Raw genomic sequence first — 27801 nt, forward strand, 5'->3', positions numbered from 1 at the left:
GAAAATATTTGAAGAGATTATAGTTGAAAACTTCCCTAATATGGGTAAGGAAATAATTAATCAAGTCCAGGAAGCACAGAGAGTGCCAGACAGGGTAAATCCAAGAAGAAACACGCCAAGACACATATTAACCAAACTATCAAAAATTAAATACAAAGAAAAAATATTAAAAGCAGCTAGGGAAAAACAACAAATAACATACAAGGGACTCCACATAAGGTTAACAGCTGATCTTTCAGCAGAAACTCTGCAAGCCAGAAGGGACTGGCAGGACATATTTAAAGTGATGAAAGGGAAAAACCTGCAACCAAGATTACTCTATCCAGCAAGGATCTGATTCAGATTTGACAGAGAAATTAAAACCTTTACAGACAAGCAAAAGCTGAGAGAATTCAGCACCACCAAGCCAGCTTTACAGCAAATGCTCAATGAACTTCTCTAGGCAGGAAACACAAGAGAAGGAAAATACTTACAATAACAAACCCAAAACAATTTACAAAATGGGAATAGGAACATACATATCGATAATTACATTAAATGTAAATGGATTAAATGCTCCAACCAAAAGACATAGACTGGCTGAATGGATACAAAAAGAAGACCTGTATATATGCTGTCTACAAGAGGCCCACTTCAGACCTAGGGACACATACAGACTGAAAGTGAGGGGATGGAAAAAGGTCTTCCATGCAAATGGAAATCAAAAGAAAGCTGGAGTAGCAATTCTCATATCAGACAAAATAGACTTTAAAATAAAGGCTATTAGAAGAGACAAAGAAGGACACAACATAATCATCGAGGGATCAATCCAAGAAGCAGATATAATAATTGTAAATATTTATGCACCCAACCTAGGGCACCTCAATACATAAGGCAAATACTGACAGCCATAAAAGGGGAAATTGACAGTAAAACAATCATAGTAGGGGACTTTAACACCCGACTTTCATCACTGGACAGATCATCCAAAGTGAAAAAAGGAAACACAAGCTTTAAATGATACATTAAACAAGATGGACTTAATTGATATTCATAGGACATTCCTTCCAAAAACAAAAGAATACACACTTCTTCTCAAGTGCTTATGGAACATTCTCCAGGATAGATCATATGTTGAGGCACAAATCAGGCCTTGGTAAATTTAAGAAAATTGAAATCATATCAAGTATCTTTTCTGACCACAACGCTATGGGACTAGATATCAATTACAGGAAAAAATGCAAACACATGGAGGCTAAACAATACACTACTTAATAACCAGGAGATCACTGAAGAAAGCAAAGAGGAAATCAAAAAGTACCTAGAAACAAATGACAATGAAAACACGATGACCCAAAACCTATGGGATGCAGCAAAAGCAGTTCTAAGAGAGAAGTTTATAGCAATACAATCCTATCTTAAGAAACAAGAAACATCTCAAATAAACAATGTAACGTTACATCTAAAGCAATTAGAGAAAGAAGAACAAAAAAACCCAAAGTTAGCAGAAGGAAAGAAATCATAAAGAGCAGATCAGAAATAAATGAAAAAGAAATGAAGGAAACGATAGTAAAGATCAGTAAAACTAAAAGCTGGATCTTTGAGAAGTAAACAAAATTGATAAACCATTAGCCAGACTCATCAAGAAAAAAAGGGAGAAGACTCAAATCAGAATTAGAAATGAAAAAGGGGAAGTAACAACTGACACTGCAGAAATACAAGGGATCATGAGAGATTACTACAAGCAACTATATGCCAATAAAATGGACAACCTGGAGAAAATGGACAAATTCTTAGAAAAGCACAACCTTGTGAGACTAAACCAGGAAGAAATAGAAAATATGAACAGACCAATCACAAGCACTGAAATTGAAACTGTGTTTAAAAATCTTCCAACAAACAAAAGCCCAGGCGCAGATGGCTTCACAGACGAATTCTATCAAACCTGTACAGAAGAGCTAACATCTATCCTTCTCAAACTCTTCCAAAATATAGCAGAGAGAGGAACACTCCCAAACTCATTCTACAAAGCCACCATCACCCTGATACCAAAACCAGACAAAGATGTCACAAAAAAAAGAAAACTACAAGCCAATATCCCTGATGAAGATAGATGCAAAAATCCTCAACAAAATACTTTTACCCTCCAGAAAGTAGGCACAGAGGGAACTTACCTCAACATAATAAAGGCCATATATGACAAACCCACAGCCAACATCGTCCTCAATGGTGAAAAATTGAAACCATTTCCACTAAGGTCAGGAACAAGACAAGGTTGCCCACTCTCACCACTCTTATTCAACATAGTTTTGGAAGTTTTAGCCACAGCAAATAGAGAAGAAAAGGAAATAAAAGGAATCCAAATCGGAAAAGAAGAAGTAAAGCTGTCACTGTTTGCAGATGACATGATACTATACATAGAGAGTCCTAAAGATGCTACCAGAAAACTACTAGAGCTAATCAATGAATTTGGTAAAGTAGCAGGATACAAAATTAATGCACAGAAGTCTCTTTCATTCCTATACATTAATGATGAAAAATCTGAAAGTGAAATCAAGAAACACTCCCATTTACCATTGCAACAACAAAAAATAAAATACCTAGGAATAAACCTACCTAAGGAGACAAAAGACCTGTATGCAGAACATTATAAGACACTGATGAAGGAAATTAAAGATGATACAAATAGATGGAGAGACATACCATGTTCTTGGATTGGAAGAATCAACATTGTGAAAATGACTCTACTACCCAAAGCAATCTACAGATTCAATGCAATCCCTATCAAACTACCACTGGCATTTTTCACAGAGCTAGAACAAAGTATTTCACAATTTGTGTGGAAACGCAAAAGACCCCGAATAGCCAAAGCAATCTTGAGAACAAAAAACGGAGCTGGAGGAATCAGGCTCCCTGACTTCAGACTATACTACAAAGTTACAGTAATCAAGACAGTATGGTACTGGCACAAAACCAGAAATATAGATCAATGGAACAGGATAGAAAGCCCAGAGGTAAACCCACGCACATATGGTCACCTTATCTTTGATAAAGGAGGCAAGAATATACAATGGAGAAAAGACAGCCTCTTCAATAAGTGGTGCTGGGAAAACTGGACAGCTACATGTAAAAGAATGAAATTAGAACACTCTAACACCATACACAAAAATAAACTGAAAATGGATTAAAGACCTAAATGTAAGGTCAGACACTATAAAACTCTTAGAGGAAAACATAGGCAGAACACTCTATGACATAAATCACAGCAAGATCTTTTTTGACCCACCTCCTAGAGAAATGGAAATAAAAACAAAAATAAGCATATGGGACCTAATGAAACTTAAAAGCTTTTGCACATCAAAGGAAACCATAAACAAGATGAAAAGACAACCCTCAGAATGGGAGAAAATATTTGCAAATGAAGCAACTGACAAAGGATTAATCTCCAAAATTTACAAGCAGCTCATGAAGCTCAATATCAAAAAAACAACTCAATCCAAAAATGGGCAGAAGACCTAAATAGATATTTCTCCAGAGAAGATATACAGATTGCCAACAAACACATGAAGGAATGCTCAACATCACTAATCATTTGAGAAAGCAAATCAAAACTACAATGCGATGTCATCTCACAGCCATCAGAATGGCCATCATCAGAAAATCTACAAACAATAAATGCTGGAGAGGGTGTGGAGAAAAAGGAACCCTCTTGCACTCTTGGTGGGAATGTGAATTGATACAGCCACTATGGAGAATGGTATGGAGGTTCCTTAAAAAACTAAAAATAAAGCTACCATATGACCCAGCAATCCCACTACTGGGCATATACCCTGAGAAAACCATAATTCAAAAAGAGTCATGTACCACAACATGTACCACTGTTCATTGCAGTTCTGTGTACAATAACCAGGACATGGAAGCAACCTACGTGTCCACTGACAGATGAATGGATAAAGAAAATATGGCACATATAGACAATGGAATATTACTCAGCCACTCAGCCATAAAATGGAACGAAATTGAGTTATTTGTAGTGAGGTGGATGGATCTAGAGTCTGTCATACAGAATGAAGTAAGTCAGAAAGAAAAAAACAAATACCATATGCTAATGCATATATATGGAATCTAAAAACAAAACAGAAAAATGGTCATGAAGAACCTAGGGGTAAGACGAGAATAAAGACGCAGACCTACTGGAGAATGGACTTGAGGACAAGAGGAGGGGGAAGGGTAAGTTGGGACAAAGTGAGAGAGTGGTAGTGTACATATGGACATTTGGTAGTATAAATACTACCAAATGTAAAATAGATAGCTAGTGGGAAGCAGTCGCATAGCACAGGGAGATCAGCTTGGTGCTTTGTGACCAGCTAGAAGGGTGGGATAAGGAGGGTGGGAGGGAGTGAGATGCAAGTGGGAAGAGATATGGGGATATATGTATATGTGTAACTGATTCACCTTGTTATAAAGCAGAAACTAACACACCATTGTAAAGCAATTATACGCCAATAAAAACGTAAAAAAAAAAGTTGTATGAGAAATAATCATGCCACTCAATACTAGAAATACTAAAATCAAAGTACTATCAATACGAGAAAGTTAAAAATATTTATATTTTAGTCCATTTCTCCATGAATTTATACACAAATTTAAAGTATTATAGTGAGAAAATTCGACAATATCAAAATCCTGAAAAACTGAGAGCATATTGAATAAGTGATGAAGTGATTGAAGGGATCCATTTGTGTATATGTGTATATATGTGTGTGTGTGTGTATTTGTGCCTTGACTTTTCAAAGTATTAAGGTAATAAATGATATCAAATGAAAACCACCAAATAGAAGTGTTAAAAAAGAAAAATTTGGTAAATATTTGAATAGTTTGCTACAAATTCATTAACACATTTTTCTGACATTTCTAACTAAATTCATTACACACTTTCCAAAGTATGTTACTATTACTTAATTGTCACTAGTTACTACTTATGAAGCCAGGTTTCATTTCAACGCTTTATGTATTTTCCTTCAGTTTTTAGCCTTCTGGAAATTGAGGCACAAAGAAGACAAATAATTACTACCGTAGCTTACACACGAGTAAGAGCCATAATTAAGATTCAAATCAAGTTCTGCCTTTAATGCTCTGCTTCTTTCCACTGTGTATGCCTCATTGCCCAAACCAAATCAAGGTTGTCTATCCAAAATTGAGCAATTGTCTGTTGACTCTTAATCAATAGGGTCAGACCAAATAGACAAATGTAATCAACTGTATATTAAGAAATATTTTGGTAGACTTACTTTTTAATTGCCTCAACTTGCTTTTAGTTTGCTTTTAAAATAAAACATAGAATCATTATTTAGAAAAATGCAGCAAGAGGCTTATTTTGTTTTTCTCTTAAGCTGGAAGAGGGAGCGTAAGTAGAATTGTTAGACCGTGACTACCAGAATCTCTAACCAAGGCTCAGGAATAACTGAAGAGAAATACTCTACTCATACCTTCGTATTATGGAGATTTGGGTTCCTCTTCATCTGTGAATCACAAATGTAAATTTGTTTGTGCAATATTAACATACAATCTGTCATGACTACAGACTGTTGAAAAGAAAATGATGAATCGATTTGTAGGGGTTTGGCAGATGACGTACAGAGGGTGTTGACAAAAGATGGGATAATAACTACTTCCCCTCATTTCACGCCCATAACATTATAATACAAATTTCTAAATAAGAAAAAAAAAGCACAAATTCTTGTCAAATGCGATAGATGGCATTACAGGATGTAATATGACACTTTCTGAAACTGCGTAATGTGAATTCAAAAAATTTCCACTGAAAATTACATTGTATTGACATGCAATTTTTAAAATGTCATTATTGGAGCTTCTAGAGAGCTAGCTTATTATAGATTCATCTCTTTATAAAGAAAACATGTCATAGTTAATTTGTTTTACTTTATAAAGCTTTCTCTTCTCTACCTGGAAGAATAATGTAAAAATTTAAAAAAAATTAATAATTCAAAAGCAAAACAGAAGTAGGAGAATCCCATGGGGACATGCTGCAGTTGGCATTGTTTTTCAACTGTTGGTGCATCCACATATTATTGCCACTTCCCCTAGAAGAACAGGTTGTGCATGTAAGTGCTCATTGAGGAATATTACCCTGATTGATGAGAAGTAACATGAAATTAATTTTCAGATCCACCATACACTTTACAATGCAAGGCAACCTGCAGTTTTCCAGATAATCAGTATCACTAAATGCTGTAATCATGTTGGTCATGTAGAGAATATGCTCAAAAGAAGGTGTACCATTTCCCATTTTCATGGAAACCTGAGTTTACAAATCACTTTTCAATAGAGACTGATTTTGAGACTTCTTGTGGAAAGAGACTGATTTTCCCAGGTAATTAGAAACCAATGAAATAGCTTGGGAATTATGTAAATCAGCACATACAGAAAAAAATATTAATAAGAGTCCATACTATTTCTAAGCAAAATATAGTATGGTATTTGCATTAGTTAGGACTCTTGTCTGTAAACAAAAGAAATTCAGCACAAACCAGTGGGAAAATAAATTTTCTGCCTTGATTCCAAGGAGTGGATGGAATTGACTTCAGGCACAATTTGGATCCAAGTATTCACATAGAGTCACAAGAGCCTTATCTTCTTTTTCTCCAGTTCTAAACTATTCCTTATGTTGGCTTCTGAGATGGGTACTCTCTACATGGTTTTTAAATGACCCATGGCAACTTGAGGTTATAATACTTGCAATCTTGAAAGGAAAGAAATATTCTCTCTTTCAGCAGCCATGGAAATCACCTCAAATTGCTTTAGTCTTGTTTACGTATTGACAGAGACTCCTAAATTGCCTATCAATATACCCATTTTTTCACTTTCCCCTTAGAAACAGAGCACTAAGTCTTTTGTTGACTGACACATTGCTATTCAGAATGTCATCACATTTCCCATCTCCCCTTGAAGCTAGATATTGTCACATGACTAAGTTCTGACCATTGAAATGTAAGCAGAAGTATTGTGAGGAACTTCCAGGAAGAATACGTTAATGGAGCTTTCTTAAAGTAAAAAGACTTCTTCTTTTGCCTTTCTGCCGTTACTCCTTCAGGCCTGCAAGGTGATGACTCAAGCACTAGTAGTCATCTTGGGCCATGAAATGACTAAGAAAAATGGTAGCCATTAGTTAGGATGGATGGTGGAGCAGAATGATAGAAATCTGTGTTCCTTAGGACATCTAGCCACCATACAATCTCTGCACTGCCCTCCTCCATATATCTATTATGTTCATTTCAGCCAAAAAGTATGTGCCAATAAATCCTACCTACTATAGAACATAAGGAAGAGAATATATTTCCTTGTATCATCACTGTCCCAGAATTCATGACCAGTCAACGAGGTTTAGAATATTTGTGAGCAGCATATATAGGTATTCATTTCCATATGATGCTAACAGAGACCTGGAGGGGGATTTAGAGTGAGAGATAAAAACTATAAGGTTGATTTAAAGAAAGAACATAATGACATCTACAGAGAGAAGTTATGCTTTGATAGTTAACAGATGGTTATCCTGCCCCCAAGATGAGACAAGCTTTTCTACAAAAGAAGGTGCTCCAGTTCTAACTCCACTTCTAACACCATACTTCTGACTCTACAGTGTTATCATCTGGAACACAAGGAAACAAGGAGATACCATGATGGAGGCTCCACTTCTCATAGTTTTTTTTTGCCTCAGTGTTTCTGTGACTATGTTACTCACTTTTTTTGTAACAAAAGTCATTGCATGTTACTGAACTGTCTTTAATCATCATGTTTCCTGAACTGGAAGATAGATAGTGATGATTACAAAAGAACATTAGCAAGAACAACAGAAACTCCATATTTCCAATATTTCACTTTTGAATGTGAAGAAAAATTTGCCAATTCATTTTTTCAATGATTTCTTTTAAAGAATAAAAAAATTCAATTTTGGTTAAGTTCGATTTACCAATTTTTCTCTTATTATTATTTTGTGTGTTCTATCTAAGAAATCTTTGCCTACTCCAAGATTATGAAAATATCTTCCTATATTCTAGAAGCTTTATATTACATTTATGATCATCTCAGATTAATTTTTGTGTATGGGTATGATAGGTTGAAATTTACCTTTTTCATATAGATAGCCACTTGTTTCAGTAGTAGTTGCTTAAAAAGACCTTCCTTTCCCTATTAAACTGATTTGGAGCCTTTGTTGAAATCAGTTGACTATATGTGTAGTCTTATATTTCTGGTTTCATTTTGCTTAATACTCTACTCTCGTGATTACTATAACTTTATAGTAACTGGAAATAAGGTACTGTAAATACTCTAACTTTGTTCTTTTTTCAGTATTAGTTGATTGTTCTAGATCCTTTGCATTTCAATATAATTTTAGAATAATCTATTTCTTAAAAGTAATTAGATTAGGATAACCTATTCCCTCAAAAATAACTTGCTGGAATTTTTATAGGGGTTTCATTAATTCTATATATTCATTTAGAGAAAATTATAGCAATTTGAGTTTTCTAATCCATGAGCATGATATATCACTGCATTTTCTTGGACTTTATTCACTTTCTCTCAGCAATTTTTATAGTTTTCAGTATGAAGGTCTTACACAAATTTCACTAGTTTTATTTCTAGATATTTGTTGTTTTATTGATACCATTGTAAAAGTTTTTCTTTAAGTTTAATGTTTTGTTATTGCTAATATACAGAAGTATAATTAAATATATACATTGACGTTGTATCCTATGGCCTTCTCAAATTCAGTTATTAATTCCAGCAGTTTATGGACTCCTTTGGATTCCTTTTAGTATAAAGAGAAACTTAAATCTCTCTTTCACCCCTGTCTCTCAGTCCACTTCCCTAGTTCTTGCTCTGCAAGACATCACAGCACCAGATTCTTTTCTTTCTTTTCAGAAATAGGCAAAGCATATACAAAGAAGCACCAATAGTACTGCAGTACGCATTACATATAGTTTTGTGTTTTGGTGGTCCCTCACTCCACCTTTCTGAGAGGATCAAATTTGTCTTGAGTATCTACAATTCATATGAAAATGTATTAAACAAAGAAAACACGTTTTCAAACTTGTTTGAAAACTATATTTTTCTCCAAATTTATAATATCAAAAAATGAAATAAAGCATAGTTCCAATGCTGCTTAACAATATGAATTAATAGAAAGTGCTACATACTGTGAGTATTTTAATTATGCGAAAGTATTACAATTTGGGATTATATATGTTCTGTTCTACAATCAGTTTTGGGGGCGCCGGTGATTTTCAATATTGGCTGCTCCTTGGAATCACTCAACTTGCTTTAATAAAAATACTGATGTGTGGGTTCTACCCCAGAGAGTCTGATTTTATTGATGTGGGATATGGACTAAGCAAAGGGATTTTTTAAAGTTCCCTAGGTGATTTTAATGTGAAGCCAATTTGAGAACTGCTGTTTTACACCTTACTAAAAAAAAGTATATATAATGTGTGTGTATATATATATGTATATAATGTGTATATATATATATATAATGTATATATATATAATGTGTGTGTGTATATATATATATATTCTCCTCAAGGGAGATTTTAAATGCAGAAGAAGTCTATATAGTTTATATAGTTTGTATTTGTAATTTTTATAAGCAGTGTCATGTATCAAAAAGTTAAATAACTTAGAAACATAAAATTCGAGTAACCTTACCTAAGGCAATTAACCTTTCCACATACTGTTTCTGCACGCCCCAAATTGAAACCTTAGCAATGAACTGTAACTTGCTCTTGTTAAGAAATTAGTGCAGGTCTCTTTGAAACACAAAATATGAAAAAAAAATTAAACATAGAAAACAAAAGTACAAGGATTTAGGGGGGAAAAACTTAAAAACACATTGTGTTGATATTTAGTACTGATTGTTAACCTTTTGTAGTCATGGAGAATTGCTTGGGGACAATGTTGTAATACTAAGTCAAATGGTCTATTTGACTGATTCAGACTGCCCTTTCTTATATTCTTCTATTCTAAAAATTTTAAGCAATATTCTAAAATAATGCAAGAAACACATGGCAAGGAATAAATAAAACTAATGTTACCTAGAGTAGTAGTTTCAGAGGAGTTTGTTTTAATTGACAAAATGAAATAACCATCTAAATACTTCAGTATCAAATCCCATATTTTCAAGGCTTATTATTTAAGTTCCAATCATCCTAACATATTGCTTGATTGAGATGTACATAATACTACATTAGAACTTCTGTAGATTTTAAACCAATTTTTAAATCTAAAGTGAGGTATAACACAGGCAAAAAGGATATATTACAAAACACAGCCCCAACACAGTGACACAAATTAGGTTCTGAGTAATCATTAGCGGATAGGCAGGTAGGCAGGCAGGATGGAAGAGAGGCAGGGAAATATTCTCTCTCTCTTTCTCTCTCTATCTATCTATTAATATCTATCTATCTATATGCATATATATATATTAGGCTATATACAATATATACTTATTAGTAGAACAATGCATTTGAAGTCTATCATGAGAATTTCTACAAAATGCAAAATGTTTCTTGAGAAGGATCTGTATATAAATTCCTCCTTTGCCATTTAAGACCATTGTAAAATTGGAGAAATCAGTTAAACTCTTTATTTTTCTCATTTATTTAAATGCATGTAATAGTACTTCTTAGGGATGTTTTGAAGATTGAGTGTGATCATGTTTATGAAAATGCTTACGCAAGAGGTGGACTGGATCTTCAATATATGATCACTACTTAATTTTCATAATTAAACCTAAATCACTTTTGTTTTCATAATCTTATTTAAATCTGAATTTTATAAGATGCATTCTGTAGTAAAGAGTAGCAAGCACCACCAAATAGCTTATCTTCTCCTTTAGTTAATTTATTTTACTAATCTGAATCGTTGAACACTTCACTGTCCATCTCTAACATGGCTGAGAATAAGGAGTTGATCTAAGTATGTGAAAGAAAAATGTATCCTAAATTGTGCAATGACATTGTTACTCTTATTATTTTATGTATTTGAATTTATACCATCTTGATGCTTTTGACCCTTGGTACTCAGTGTGTGCCATAGACCGAGGATGATGTTGTCACTTAGAGTACTTGTTAGAATTCCAGATCTACTCAATCACAATCTCCATTTTAGCAAAATTCCCAACTAATTAATATGTAGACACATTAACGTTTAAGAAGTGCTGCCGTAGATTATGAACAGTTGGATATTACTCTTATGAAAATTTAAAAATATATGACCTAAACTCTGCATAAATTCTTATTGCATGAATTTTGTTTCTGGATCCTATGGACACAGGTTTGTTGTAAAGAACACTAAATCAGGAGTCAAAGCATGCTTTTTTGATATTGGCTGTGCCATTTAAAAGTAGTGAAAATGCATCAAGTTCTTAAACTTCTAAGAGTATCTGTTTTGTCATTTGTAAAGTGAAGGGCTAGTTAATACATCTCCTGATACTCAGTGGGATTATTTAGAAGTTTAAGTGAAATGGCACTTTAAGAATTTTCAAGGTCTGTACACATTAGGTGCTATTACAATCTATGAGTTTAGATCAGCTGACCACAGGTAGATTTTGAGTAAGAACTTATAAGGGAGGAAGACAAGATGACAACCAGAATTTAATCATTTCTTTATAGCTGCTGCTTTATATCAGAAATAGAAGGTGGCTTAGGAAATGAGTGTCCTAAAGAGAAAGGTAGTTTTGGATAATTTTGATCTTTATTTTTACTGATCGATTTGTGTTGACTTTGAGTGGTGGTCCAATCAGTTACTTTGTAATTAGCTCACAATGAAATTTTATTCAGAACTTGCCTTCAGTTTTTCCTAGGGATGCTCTCAGTTAGTAACTGACTTGAGATCTGAGGAAATATCATGTCCCCTGGATTTGACATGGCAGTGAGGACGTCGTGAGGGATGTCTTTATGGAAGTCAACGATGCAAATTCTGGTTCTTTCCATTACAGATAAAAAGACTTGTGGTCCTCATGAATTCCAGTGTAAAAACAACAACTGTATTCCAGATCACTGGTGGTGTGATAGCCAAAATGACTGCAGTGATAATTCAGATGAAGAAAACTGTAGTAAGTAACTCTTGCTTGAGAACGTTGCAAGCTTGACAGCGTATTTAATAAGCAGGATAGCAATTTTTAGTTCGGTTAAGGTATGAATTTGAACCTTTCTGTCCTGCAGCTCACATTTTTATACATATATTCACATTTGAACAAGAATATTCAGACTAAATTGACCTAAATCTCAAACGGTAGAATTATTGAAATGCTCATCCTGGGAGTCATTTTCTTACATTTATCAGAATTAGTATGAAAGTATCATGAGGTTTAATGTAACACATTAGTATGCAATGAAGGTAGCCCTTGATGCAAATTCATACAAAGAGCTGAATGATATGGAGACAGTACAAAACATATCATTCTTTAATGGATGGAATTCATTTTATTTGTGTCAAATCCTTTTACACTACAAATTCACCCAAGAGCATCTTTCAGTGAAATATCATTTATTCTCTCTGGAGTGGTGAACACCATATGTATTCAGGATGCTTTCCTCTCAAAATAGAATAAAGCTATTATCATCATCTGCCTCCTGCATTTTTATGTAATAAATTTAAAAGACATTAATTAACCAACAATTTTATTTTCTAAGAAGCATGACAGTATGTAAAATTGTGATAGTATCTCTATCTTCTAGCATTAATTTCTGAATGTATTTCTTACTGGCACTTTCTTATGCTGCTGTTTAAATAAAGAGAATATAATCATGTTCAAAATAAGATAATAATCAAATTCCATTGATTAAATATTTACATTCTGCTACTTCCAAAAAGGATTTTATGATAACAATAATGTCTACTCTTATGCATTGGACTTAGAGCATTCATTTCCCAAGATACAGGAGACAAAATAGGAATTGTTATATTAAAGCATGGGGATATATTATTTAAAAGCATACGATTAGTAGAGTCATAGCTTTAATACACCACTTGGATGTTCAGTTTGCAAAATGTCAACAAATGTTTTGAATAACTTTCAGAACTTAATCTGAATAGTGTTTGAGTATCAGGTACATTAATTATGAAATCTCTGGATCATTATGATTATGAAATACTTTGAACATAGAAAGTATTACTATTATTACTCCCTCTTCACATAGATATCTCCCAACTGATTGTACTCTTTAGAAAGGTAAAGAGTATTGCAGAGAGTCATTAGAGTGTTCTAGATTCCTTTAATCAGTAATTAAAAAAACAATTTTTATATAGCATGTTTTCAGATTCTGTCCAGTCCAGTGATTAAAATAAAAATCTAATGGGGTGATGGTGGTAAGAATAGAGGAGAAATATAAAAAAGAAACAATTATTTTATACTTTTAATTTAGTTTATTTGTATTTCAGAGCTTAAATACACAGATAACTACTTAGCTTAGTTTTGGATACATTTAGTGTTAGTTATCAATAATATACCTGAGAGGAAATGCCTGTGACTGAAGGATATTGAAAACAAGAGAGGGTAGGTGGGAAGGCAACACAGGAGACTCACATCTTGGAAGACTCTTCATTCAAGTGGTAATTTAAATTGTGTGAGAAGTTAGATTACTGCTTTAATGAGAAATAAAGAAGAATGAAGGGTTGAGAAAGCTCACTTCTGAGTCTCCTGGGGTTTCTTAAGTGGCTGAATATCATTTTGCTGACATCTCCTAAAAGTCATCTTCTGATGCAAGAAAGCAAGGAGATGGAACATTGCCTCTCACTTGTCACCGTGGAAACTTAGTGATAAATCATTGTAGCCATAGAGCCCTTAAGAAAAAGCAAGGTATCAAGCAGTATCAAGCATTGCAGTATAAAATACCCAGTTATGTGTGTATCTCTTTTAGTTCCTACTCACTCTGAGCTTGTGGCTAAGACAAGTAATATTGATGAATTTGCAGAGGAGAGATGACAGTGAACAGGAATGAAGCATATTATAGTTGTGACATGGAAGAATAGAAGGCATACACAGGATAAGTATCAGAGTGGGTAACATGTTAAACATGTAAGAATATGTAAGAGAAAGGATCATGGGCTCTACATCATTGAGTGGTGTTTGAAGATACCATCTTGACTAGGCCAGAAAAATGGGAAGATTTAAGCATTGAAAATGCCAGTTCCAAATAGACAGAAGCTGAGTCTCTGAAGAATGAGAAGAAAAAATACAGTATATCTATAGGGAACACCAAGAGACTAGTCCCATAGAAGTCAGCCTTAGAAAAAATACTGTTGCTGTATTAAAATGCTTTCAAGATATTTCCAATATCTTATTATCAATTGAAATTATTATAATAATATGTCTATAATTACAACAGAACTATTATAATTATATACACATAATTATAATATATATTGTAATTATGACTATATTATATACATCACACAATTTTATATATATAATTATAATATATATAGATGACAAAAATATACCCAAAAGGACAGTGGTATAATGTTATTATGTTTTCTAAATGTTATTAGTCAACGATATGCATTTTAGTGCACATTTTGTCATTTATTGTTAGCTCTTATTAGGTAGTGAAACATACCAGAGATAGTAAATTGGCCTTATACAATAGCAACATGCTTTTTTTTTTTTTTTTCACAGGCCTGCATACTATCACACAACATTCGCTTGCATTCCATTGCCTCACTTATTTATCACATTTATCTGAGTTCCTACTTAAATATCTGGAGATGGTCTAAGGAGTAGGGCTATGTACCATGGTCTAACACAGTGCCTGACACATATTTATAATATTAGCAATGTATTTTAAAGTTTTCTTTTGGACTTCTTTGTTTGTGAATCATATATAATGAATTAATGTTTTAAATTGTATTGGAAACATTCCGGCCATAGATATGGGAAGAGCTGGAATAGCAGTGGAGCAATTAACTGCCAGCTATGTTTTAGTTTAATATGCTTTCTAATGTTTTATATCTACATAAGATAATTAGTCCATTTCATCATCTGATGATGATCATTTCCCTTGTTAAGTGTTCAGCAGGGACACTTTGCTTCAGCAGTGATTTCTGCTCTTAAAAATAAGAAAATTTCATTGTTATTGGAGTAATTTTGTAATCTGGATCAAAGGTTTGGAAATATTTGAGAAATCTTGACATCTCTACTATTTTCATCAGCAACAAATATATATATAGCATGTATGCCTTCTAAGTAATTGATGTGCAAAATAAAATTATTTCATATCTTTGCATTAAGAAGTAACTAGCATTCCAATAGATTTTAAAGTATCAAATAATTTGATCAACTAGATCAAGGTTTATGTAGAAAGACAAGCTGCATCTGCCTTATTTGAATTTCTAGTACTTTCACACTGAATTTATATGAAAAGATTTTTTGTATAGCATGTCAGTTATACTAATTGTATTCTAAAAATTCTCCTCAGATGCTCACACCCACATTGATATAACTTTTGAACTTATCACCGAGGGTTTATGATAGTATACTCAGTGGAGAAATTGGAGTCTGGAAGCTTTTCTGCTATGCCACTAACTCTGTGGCTTTGAAAGTTGCTTTTATTTTCTGAATATAGCTTCTTAGGTTTTGTGCAAGATGGCTCTCATAGTTCGTTTCAATTCTGAGGCAGTATGTTTGTGCCTTCACTAGTATCAAAGGAAGTGACCAATTTATACTATGCCTTTATTTTTTATCCTTATTATAGAATCAGCCTTCTGAAACATGCCCTGTAAAGGCTTCTTGGCTGTGAATCTAGCATGTTTAAATGAGATTTATGGAAAACCTGGTTAATCGTTCATGTATGGGATTCCCTATCTATTTTAGATCTGGGGAATAGGTAATATCAGACCAAGTTAGTGTGGGAAAAACATTTTAGAAATACTAGGGGAAATGTCACATTTAAATTTTCTTTCCAGATGGGTTAGATTTCAGGTATAGTCATTTTTTTGTTCTTTTTCACAAGAAAAGTGCCAACTATCACACCAAGTTCTAAAAATTGGTCTTTTACTTTATCCTGAAAAGATCAAAGGCAAGATAAACAATTAGAGAGTACAATCACTTAGGATCTTCTCTCATAACAAAATTACATTTTCCTCAAGAGAGAATTTCTTTTGAGATAACTAGTAGCAAAAAATTCTAAGGCATATAGATGAGAGTTAGAAGCAGATTAGCTTCCCCATTCCTTGATGTCATTTGTGTATGCATAAATAATTCATGATTATTATTCAGAAGTAGATTTGCTGGCATTTTTTAAAAACATGGTAGAAGCATACAGAATTTCCATTTGTATTGAAAAATGCTTTTCCAAGCAAGTCTTTCAGTTCCTTTGCACACATATTGGAATGGAATAATTAACAATTGTAAGACAAGTCTCTATAGATCAGATGTTCTGTGGAACGATTGGGCAAATGCCTTGAACTACTAGCTATACAACTTTTCTATAACCCTGCATCAGCAACATCCAGCCCTCCCCATAGCAGTGTGTAAAACCCTGTGAAATTATTGCTGCTTAGCACATGATAGACACACTTGCTTTTAATTAGAATAAAGGTAAATTAGAATATTAAAGGAAGAATTATCCTGTTTGGATACCCTCATGTCCATGAAATAAAATGATTTTAGATGTTTTAAAACATCTAAATATACTATGTTTTAGATGTACTCTCTCTTTATTATTTAATGAAAATATTTTAATGTTATTTACCATCGTTTGATGAATTGAGCATTGATTAATTAATTAATTTTACTATAATTTCTTTTCCCTGAGAATAAAACTGCATGTGTCTGCAAATAGATGGAGGTTGAAACAGTTTCAGTATGGATGGATAAAAAGAGAAAAAGGGTTTTCTTTTATTATTATTGTAAAGTGAAATAGACATTGCTAGACATGTGCCTTGGACAATTAACTTGACTTTTCAGGGCTCTAATGTCAATTCCTGAAATAGGTGAGCACTTATTACTTCTTCAGTGGTATAGGAGGCAATGATATGGCCTAGCAGTAAAAGTATAGGCCCTGGTATCAGGTTGTCTAGGTTCAAGTTCAATACTAGCTCTTTTGCCTGCTGGGTGATTTGGAGTAAATTTCTTATCCTCTCTGTGCCTCAATTTACTCATCTAAAAAAGGATCCAACGATAGCACCTACCTTACAGAGTTGTAAATATTAACTTACAAGCTAATTCAAGTACTTGGCATTAACTTCACCTAGTGCCTAACAACAAACAAGAAATCAGTAGCTGGTAATTTTTATTATTGTTATAATTAGTAATATTAGTATTAATAAAGTTGTTTTTAAAATTAAAATGTAGTATGTGTAAATATAGTGCAAAGTCAAAAAGAGAAACTGTTCTTGTCACGCTGTCTAAACAAAGGAGTATTGAAAAATGAGGGAGGGGGTCCCCCCTTATCATGCTATTGATAAGCATCTTATCTTATTCATAGTCTGAAGTTCACAATTTAAAGTCCCAGAGCAGAGCAAAAAGCTCTGATACATATTCCACTTTTCACAACTCTTCCAGTGTTCTCAGACGGGGTCTTTATATAGAAATGTAGGAGTCTTCATGATAGCAAACATTCAAGATGTTTTCGCTAGAAACCTAGTGATTGTGTAGAGCAATATTCAAATACAGGCTGAATTATGCACAATCTTTATGTAGAAAATTATGCTTCATATGAATATTCCTTAAATTTAATTTCAGTTACCTATTTCTCTTTCATCCGAACAAGAATATTATTGTGTGTGAGACAGCTGTAAATACAGTTAATGACTGGGGGAAAACAAGAAGGAGTTCTCTCATCATACCAGATATCAGTTCTCTTTGGAGAAACAAAACCAAACAATAGATGATGCCCAGCAGTCGAACTGATTACTTGCAGGAACAAATTTCTGCAATCCTACTTCATTGTCCAGATGAAACATATTCCACATAGGAATGAAGCCAAATAGCAAGTCACAATATTTGACTTATGTCCTATGTGGAATATGGTGAAGCATAATTAAATTAAATTGGGAAATTATCTAAAATGGCAGGTAAATTATGTAGGGCATAAGCAAACAATTGCATAAATAAAGAGGCAATTTTCAAAAAAGAGTCTCCTCCTGCCTCCTCAATCCTTACCCACCCAGTCCTGTCCAATAATACCCCCATGTATAATTTAGTTCTAGGAACTCTGGATTTTCTGGGGACAAAATTGAAGAATTAGAAAGTCATTAGAATACATAATAAAAAGTCAAGAACCAAATTCTAGAATCTTCAGTAAATAAACTGCCCTGGGTACCCACAGGGAGTAACAAAATGTCTTACTTGCTTTAAGTAAATACATAAAATGACTCAGAATTTCAACTGGAAAAAATTGTTGTTTTGTTTTAATGTGTAGATTTTTATGCCTTTTAATTTACTTTCCTGCTGCATTTTTATTCAACAGTAGGCTATTTGTCTTTTGTCTTTTTTTCAATTTGTTTCTATAATGCCACTTTCTATTCATGACTTTAAAAATAAATTTGAAAAATCATTATATTATGTACCATAGATCCTTCATGAAACATTTTTTCTAAACAATTTATTGGTTCTGCTTGGCTAACCTTTATTTTCTTAATGCTACCTCATGTTGTATGTCATATAAATTTTAGAATGAAGTTGCATATAAGAGAATAACCCTGTGCTATTTTTCTGTCCCCAGAGCCACAAACCTGTACAGTGAAAGATTTTCTCTGTGCCAATGGGGACTGTGTTTCTTCAAGGTTTTGGTGTGATGGAGATTTTGATTGTGCAGATGGATCTGATGAGGTAGGCATCTTTGCAAAATCAAACAAAAAATAAAGCAGTTCCTTAAACTCGCATTTGTAATTATTATTCATTTCAAGGAGTGTGACAAGGACAGCTCTGAATGCATTTTGCTCCTGACACACTGAGATAAGTGTTATATCTAAGCGCCGTGCTACACACATCCAGCACAGGGAAAAGCTCTTGTGCTACTATTGACAGTTAATTTTATAGTCTCTTTTACCTCAAGTGGTGAATGGTTGGGTTGGGAATAAGATGTTTGGAAACCCTATTCCCTATAGCTGATGCCCTTGCCATCTGTGAATTTGTTCATAAATTTGCTGCAGTATTTATAGTCAGGACTAATATTTTTATGCATTTTAAACAGTTTCTTCTCCCCAATCTCTTTCTTCAGTACATATAGTCTTATAGACTTAGATATGGGTCATCAATTTTTATGAAACCACAGGTTTAGCTTAGCTTAGATGATGAATCACAATCCATTTATAATAAGCTCTACATACACACAGTTAAGTGAAAAAGTTTAGAATTTCTCTGGATAATTCTGTAATCTTAGATTGTGCTAACATTTATAAAACTTCACGCAATTCATTACTTATGCATCTGTGTATTCATGTTACAGATATTAATCACTCCATGATGCTTTAAAAATAATACATGACACACAGTAATAATCACTGTGATTACTATGAGAAAATAGTGATTTTCTCTGTTGATGATTTCTCGTGTTACTATCAGGAACATAGCACTTGTGTAATCAAGTCCAGTCAGAGATGAAGGAAAAATGAGGTCTCTGGAGCTCAGTGGCCACCATGGCTCCTCCTGGTACACAGTGACTCCCTAGACCTCCCTAGACGATATTGACTCGAATATGTACCTACCCTCACGAAGGGCCTCCCACTGACTGTAGGCTTGGCAAGAAGGAATCCTCCTGCTCCTCTAGAGGTTTCTGTGTTTCAGGTTCAGCTTCCTTAAGTATCCACTGATTACCCGCCTCTTTGGGAGACACTGCAGGTCTCTATTAATGATAGAGCCCACACTAACTAGATCTTTCCCAGCCTTCAGGTATTCTTATCAAGTTTGGACAATTCTCCATTCTCTATCTTGGAAAAGTTCCCCTAATCACATAAAAGAGTCTAGATTTTGGAAACCAATGCACTTAATTTCTCACCTGAAGTCCAGAAAACTTAAATCTTTAGGCTGCAAAGGTCACTTAGGAGAAGATGAAAAATACCATTTCTATTCATGGGGCTATTCACAAAACAAGTCAAAATGAAATTTTTAAAAATGCACAGGGAAGTTCAAGTCTTACATTGCTCAGCTACATATTTCCTTAGTATCTATTTACTCAAAAATTGTATTAAATGTTTCCCAGTGAGGAAAATATATTTCACATAAATTCATCCATATCATTAAAATGTTTTGTTTTTGGTTTCTTTAAAAAAATGTGTTCCATGGGGCTTTCCTGGTGGCGCAGTGGTTGGGAGTCCACCTGCCGATGCAGGGGACACGGGTTCGTGCCCCGGTCTGGGAGGATCCCACGTGCCGCGGAGCGCCTGGGCCCGTGGGCCATGGCTGCTGGGCCTGCGCGTCCGGAGCCTGTGCTCCGCAACGGGAGAGGCCACAGCAGTGAGGGGCCCGTGTACCAAAAAAAAAAAAAAAAAAAAAAAAAGACGTGTTCCATCAGCACCGTGTAATTGTGAAACATCAAGAGGTGGGGATATATTGCTTAAGGCTTGTGATTTCATCTTGCATGTTGTTCACTAGATGTCCAACATACGTAGACAAAATCAAACACTTCTTTTTCAAAATCTTATTCGCATGAAAGTAGACATCCTTATCTATGCCGTTTCTGTCATGCCATAAGTACATGGGCATAGTTCTCTGATGGCTGAATATATCTCCATTATCTGGACATTTTTATAATAATGTCCCTAGGGAATTAAATTAACTCTCTGAAAGGTGGTCTTTCTCTACATTTACAGACATTTAGTATAGTCTATATGTAAGGAAGTGGCTAACACTATGGGCAGCTGATTTCTATTTCCTTTCTAAAATCTAGCTTGATAGGTTTCATTGACAAGAAAAGCAAACAAACAAACAAACAAATAAAAAGGTGAGCTGAACAAATGGCTAGAAAGCATAATTACATACAGGATATTCTCATATTAGGAACAAAAGAAAATTGTGAGGATTAATTTTGTATGAATGTTAACTGAATTCGTTTGTTAATTTCCAGCCAAAACAAAAAAAAAGAAACCAAAAACTTGGATCAATGTAATTGTGTATCAAGTTAGTGGCAAACACAGAGAAGAACTATTTAAAGTGCCTTTAAAATATAATATATGGCCTCTGCATCCAGTATAATATACTGTAAGGACAAAAAGAAATGTAAAAGAATCTTAAACTGTATTCGTAGATGTGTTGTTAAATAATAACATTGGTTTTGCTAATTTGAATTTCATATATCAATATCTTAAGAGTAGGATAGTTCAAATGTTAAATTTTTAAAATATTATTAACACTCAAAATTTTTAAGTAAAATAAAGGAGATACAAATCTAGAAACAATGAAAGTAAATAAAAGTCCTGTAATTAAATTCAAAAGTATCAGTTTGAGATCTTGATTTATTTTTCTCCTTTTTAAAATATATATTCTTAGCTCTGCCACTGAAAAATCCTAAAACCAATGACATCACAGCCTTAAAGACTATCTCTAACATTCACATCATGACCTCTAAATACATTTTCCAATTAACAGAATCAAAACCCCTTTAAGAAATGTTTAATTCTAGGTCTGAGAAAGGCAATTGACAAAATGAGCCACTAACATCTTGTCAAGCCAGAAAACAAGGCTATTGGGATAATGTCCAGAGTACATAGGAGCAAAATTGCAGGGCTTTCCACTGACAAAAAGGACAATTTGAGCATCAGAAAGAAAAAACAAATGACTGTAATATATTGAAATACAATAAATGTACAAAAATACATGAGTTCATAATAATACTTAAACAAATAAAAGCTCAGTTGTTACTTTGGAGGTTGCTAAGGTATCAGCATTCTTAGGATTTACTCAGCCAAAATCAGAATGTGGGACATTCTATAGAGCAAATGACCTGGTTCCTTCAAGTAGTAAATGGCATTTAAAAAAAGTAGGGGAATGGAAAATAGTTACACATTAAAAGAAACTCAAATCAAACTCAGTGTATAGACATCTTTTACATCCTTCTTTTACCAAACCATATTTTTACATAGTTAAGAAAATAAGAAACTTTTTAATGTGGATTGGGAATAACTTTAAGAATTTTTTGTTAATTCCATGATACTGTTAATTTTCTGAAGCTATCGTTGTTATGTTAAAGTTCAGAATATAAATAAATTGGGGGAGAGGATTATGAAACATGAATAGCCAAGTGTGGATAATTGTTAAATATGCATAATGAGCACATGGGTCTTATTATTCTATTCTCTCTATTTTTCTGTATGTTTTTAAATGTCTAAGATAATTAAATACCCCACAAATATAAACACAGACACACTGCATCCACTATACTGTAATCTATTATAAATCAAAATCTTCTGGTGATAGAAAAAGTGTCTAGAAGTATTACCTTCTGTGTTATTGTCAATACAAATAGACCAGTGTTACTGGTTACTGAACTCTTTTACTTGAATTAGCCTTATTGCTGAGATAAACATTAATTAATTCTATAAATATATACTGAGCAGTTATAATCAACACATATATTAGACACTTGATTCATAGACAAACATGATCCCTATCCTAGTGGACCTGAATTACATAAAATGTTAATTTATATTCCTGATTTTCTACATTTGCTACTTCATTCATTCAACCATTTATTCAGCAGTTTTTATTGAATGCTTACTTATTGAATGTGTCCCAGGCATAGTACTGGGCATGGAAGAGGAAGGTGATGAACAAAATATATGAAATTACTTTCTCATGACCAGTGCATGGGCTATTTCTCCAATGTCATGCACCATTACATAACTTACCCCTCAGATACAGCACATTTCTAATTCTCCTCACACATGAAAATTCTTTTCTTAGTTCCATTTCTGTTTAAACTTCTTCTGTGAAGCCTTTTGTGAAACCTTTAAGAATTCATATGTTTAAAGCATATTCATTTATCTTGACAGTATATTTTATTGCAATTGTTGGTTTAGGTGCTGGTCTTCTATTAGAATTTATCAAATGCGGGGAATAATCTTAGTTTTCTTTACATTATTATTTAAGAAACTCTAGTAAATGGTAAATTTTCAATACTTGGGAGAAGAAGGGAAGAAGAAAAGAAGGAAAGAAGAAAATCAGTTATATAGCAGGTGGTCTAAACTGCCATCAGCAAAGAGAAAACTATAGGAATTTAGAAAATAAACTCTTCTTTCTTACATGGGATGAAACTGGGAAGAAGCAGGGAGTAATAGTTTGATATACTTCATTCACTGGGAGTTTCACAAGCTGTGAGAGTGCTGCACCTTTTGTGAAAGGAGCAGACAGATAGATTTTGGCAACAGTAGAAATTGCTAAACGGCAGAAAAACATCATCCCAGCAAGATATTTCACTGCAGCCTCCCATTTCAACCAGAGCGATCAGACTCAAGGAAAGTAAATTTCTAGTGGATCCCTTTCATTGATCTCACATAAAGAACTGAAAGGCCCCCAAAGGTATCACTACTATCTTATTTGACTTCCAAATAAAATCTGTATGTGAGCTAGCAGAAAATACCAATTGTGACAGTTCATTTCACAGTTCTACAGGAAGAAATGTCAGGAGAGTGGAAAAAGAATATGACCAGCAGCCAAACTGTAAAAGAACAGGTACAGAGGGAACAAAAATGGGAATAAGAGGAAAGAAAGAACATTAGGGGAAGTTTTGCCAAGGCAAGACAGAATTGCCTTAGGATTCTTAGTTGTTTCACATTCATCCTTCCACCCCACTCCCAAGGAACCAGCTGTACTTGCTTAGAAATATTTTTTAGCCCTTTTATTTCCCTACAATCTTCATCGTCACTTACACTTATTAAAATTACATTACCCTATAACTGTCTATTGGAGAATGAGCCACTCAGAGCAATTTAATTAGTTGATAAAGCCATGGGATTTATGTTCTTTTTACATTTCTGTTTTATTATGACTAAGAGACAAATGAAAGTGGAAAAGGATTATAATGTTATATAGTCACAAGTTTAAATGTGACCATCTGAGTTTCTTGTATGTGTCTTTTTTGGATTTGAAGACATTTGTCTAAAAAATTAATTTTAATTATGTATGTGTTGTTTTTGACAGAGAAATTGTGAAACAAGTTGTTCCAAAGATCAGTTCCAGTGTTCCAATGGTCAGTGTATATCAGCAAAATGGAAATGCGATGGCCATGAAGACTGTAAATATGGAGAAGATGAGAAAAACTGTGAGCCAGGTAAAATTCTTGAGGCCATATTTCATTTAACTAGTATTTTAACTTGGTTAGAATTTAACTTTAAGCAATGATATGCATAAAACAGTGGCAAATAATGCACATATTTACTGTTTTTAAGAAATAATCTGAAATATCTGTAGATAAATTAATTGGTGTGCCCTTCATAGGTTTTGAAAGTGTTTTGGCGGGTAAGATTGTTATTATTTCAAGATCCAAGCATTACTCCCCAAAATTTGGTTTTCTGGTCTCTATATTTTTCTACACCATTTGGAGTTGTTTTTCCAAGACAGCAACATGAAATATGTTGAAACTGTAAGTATAATAAAAGTCAGGTTTCAATTCTGGAAATTAAGGTTATAAAACAGAATGTAATAGTTTCAATGTGATACCAACTGAGAAAAATGATGTCTATTATTTCTATTTGTATCATGGTCCAAAATAAAAATAAAATTAAGAAGCAAAACCAGAGTATAGGAAGAAAAACCCAATTTATACATTTCTGTTCCTTAAACATGACTTTAAATATACTCATTAAATTAACTTTTATACTTAGGAATTTTAATAACAATATTCTACAGGAAAAAAATACTAGGGAAAAAAATCAGTTTGTAATCTATGTCTATGGTTATAAGCACTTTCATGGTTACTTTGAGAGACTAGGTCAGGATTGCAGATACCTGGCACACACATTACCATTGTCCCAGTACCATGCCCATGGTCCATGTTGCTAATTGATCACATCTTTTTTCTTACTGAATCCAGACATATTCCCAGACTCCTTATTAATACAGATCCCTAGGCAAACACTGCCAATTAAAAGAAATTAAATCCCAAGGGAAAAGCTTTTTAGCATTCCTGGACTAAGTAATTTAGACCACAAAGTCATTATGTAAGTACATTTGGCCACCTAGTAGTCTAATATAAGGCCAAGAACCCCAGAGGTTTGAATACAAACTTAGCAAACTCAAGCACATAGACAAAGAAAGGCCTCATCATTATTATGTCAATTAATTAAATTGGGTATTGGTAGTAACTTACTTATCCACTTTTAAAAAAATTTTTCCATATCATAAAGAAATACTTCGAATTCTACAGACTCTGCTAATCATACATATATTCATATTTAAAACCCCAAACCAAAAAAAAAAAAACTTCTTAAAACTTATGTAAATATGACATTTATATCAAAACAGCCAAATAGATATCATGGGGTCTATGAGACCATGCCAAGATTTCCACTTTTAGCTTTATACAGTGCACATTATGAATTAACATTCCCAAAGGTCACTAAATCCTATTACAGTTTTAAAAATAATTTGAGGCTTTTGTCTTTTAAATAAATTAATTGAAAATTGTAAAAAAATACATTTAACTTCACAAATCAGGAAGATGGAGGTTATAGAGGGTTTTTTTCTTTCCCTTTCTTTCTTTAGTCTAATGAGTTGAATACTTATTGAACAGGCTATTACATCATGAGGTATATTTAGTACAATGCAATAATATTGTAAAGCACATCTTAAGTCAATATTTAATATCAGATGTTGAATATAGCTCAAATAATCTAAACTGTTTTCATTACTATGTATAATTTTTATATGCTTATATATGCTTTTATCTATCAACCATTCATTCTGTTCACTAAATCTAAATTTCAACTTTATATTCAGCTTCTCCTGCTTGCTCATCAAGTGAATATATATGTGCCAGTGGAGGATGTATTTCAGCATCTTTGAAGTGTAACGGAGAATATGATTGTGCTGATGGTTCAGATGAGGTAAAATCTATTTTTTGGTTAAAATCTATGAATTACATGAATTAGGTTTGAGAAAGCAAATATAGTAAAAAACAAAGAGACAGAATCTTGATTCTTAGCACTGTCTAAAATGTCAAGACAAGAACATTGAATACAGTAATTTCAGCAAATACCTGAATCTTCATGCTGTCCATAGACTAAACCCTATTGTCATTTGCAGAGGTGATATTCATTAAATAAAAATAAAAGAAAGCCCACAGTATAATCAATCTCCAGTATTGTCAGCTGCATGTTCATCTTGCTTGTGACGATAGCATTATCATTAATGAAAACTGCAGTGGCCTTTTGTATTTGAACAGATGGACTGTGTGACTGAGTGTAAGGAAGATCAGTTTCGATGCAGAAATAAAGCCCACTGTATTCCAATTAGATGGCTTTGTGATGGAATTCGTGACTGTGTGGATGGCAGTGATGAAGACAACTGTGACAGAGGTAAGGTACTTTGTATGTGTGCGTGTGTGTGTGTGTGCGCACGCGCGCCTGCAAGTAAGAGAATGGCAAGAATGACAGTTAAGATGCTACGCAGAATATTTACATAGTGTGCTAGAGGCAGAGGATAAGATCATTAAATGATTCTCCTTTTCTAGTTTCATTACATAATAGCCTATTCTAAATAAGCAAAATCTGGCTCATTTTCAGACAAGAGTATAAATTCGTCTTCATATAACAAAGACAACCAAAATGCAAGTGTTTTTTGGGTGCCTATCATGAGCATGTCTTTGGACTAGTTGTTGGGTCAGGGATGGGGATGTGAGAAGAATCCAGGGAACATAGCCACTATAGCCATTCCTACCAAAGTATTTTCTGGGCACGTTTCTCTTCCACATTGCTTGCCTGGTTTCTGAATGACTAGAAACAGCATATGGTATACTATACCACACCTACTGATATGCTAGATCATATATAGGTTATAGGTGTGCCCCAAATTTCTTTCTTGCCATATAGTTGAGAAAATGACCTACATTATTTGTCAGTCTGAAAGAAACTTTCTGTTTTATAGCATCATTTTTTTCCAGCTATGGGAAAATCCTGACAGATAACTTTTTAGTTTAAGTCACCACATTAAAAATAGCAATTATGGCTACTTTAGAGTTAATGAGTGGAAAGCAAAGAAATTATAGGGTGAATCTTAAAATGATCACAAATTGCAGCATTCTTATTATTTTCATAAGATATATTATGAAATATATATCTTATCAATATATATTATATATATATTTATATATATTGTTTAAATACAAAAGTTATTTTTACCTACTTATAAAAGTCTCTCAATCAACTTTGCATTTTAGAATATTTGGAACATCATCAACAGAGATGATATTAGATATTGACATATGTTGCAAGGCATTTGAACATTCAGGGTTTACACAGTTTAAATGGGCCTAAAGTATTTACTTCTGTCAATATCTAGTTGCTCAAGGAAAAATACCTTCTACTTTCTTTAATATTAGATCAAAACTTTATGATGTCCTATATTTCTATTCCAAACCTGATAAAGTATTGTTATATCAGCAGAAGAAATCCTGTTTCTCATTTGGAATCTGCAGTACCTTATAAAAAACTGTAAAAGATTAAACTTCCGTAATAGCCGTTTCTACTTTCGCTTAAGTTCTCACACTCTCTTTCTGTAATTGGTTACTGTAAAGAAAGCAAACTTTGTGGGCATTCTGGTACCAACAACTCATATACAATCTTATAGTCAAAGACTTTGGGACC

General features: G+C 33.5%; 1 protein-coding gene across 1 annotated transcript in view; it reads left to right on the forward strand.

Moving 5' to 3' along the window:
* LRP1B (LDL receptor related protein 1B) overlaps positions 1-27801 on the forward strand; it is a 1432692-nt gene that overhangs the window by 1250529 nt on the left and 154362 nt on the right. Inside the window, exons 67-71 of the mRNA XM_073806959.1 lie at positions 11996-12112; positions 18726-18832; positions 24140-24269; positions 25937-26043; positions 26382-26514. Coding sequence (XP_073663060.1) covers positions 11996-12112; positions 18726-18832; positions 24140-24269; positions 25937-26043; positions 26382-26514 — 594 coding nt within the window. The remainder of the gene's footprint in view (positions 1-11995; positions 12113-18725; positions 18833-24139; positions 24270-25936; positions 26044-26381; positions 26515-27801) is intronic.

The sequence above is a fragment of the Tursiops truncatus genome, chromosome 7 (assembly GCF_011762595.2).
Source record: "Tursiops truncatus isolate mTurTru1 chromosome 7, mTurTru1.mat.Y, whole genome shotgun sequence".
NCBI lineage: Eukaryota > Metazoa > Chordata > Mammalia > Artiodactyla > Delphinidae > Tursiops > Tursiops truncatus.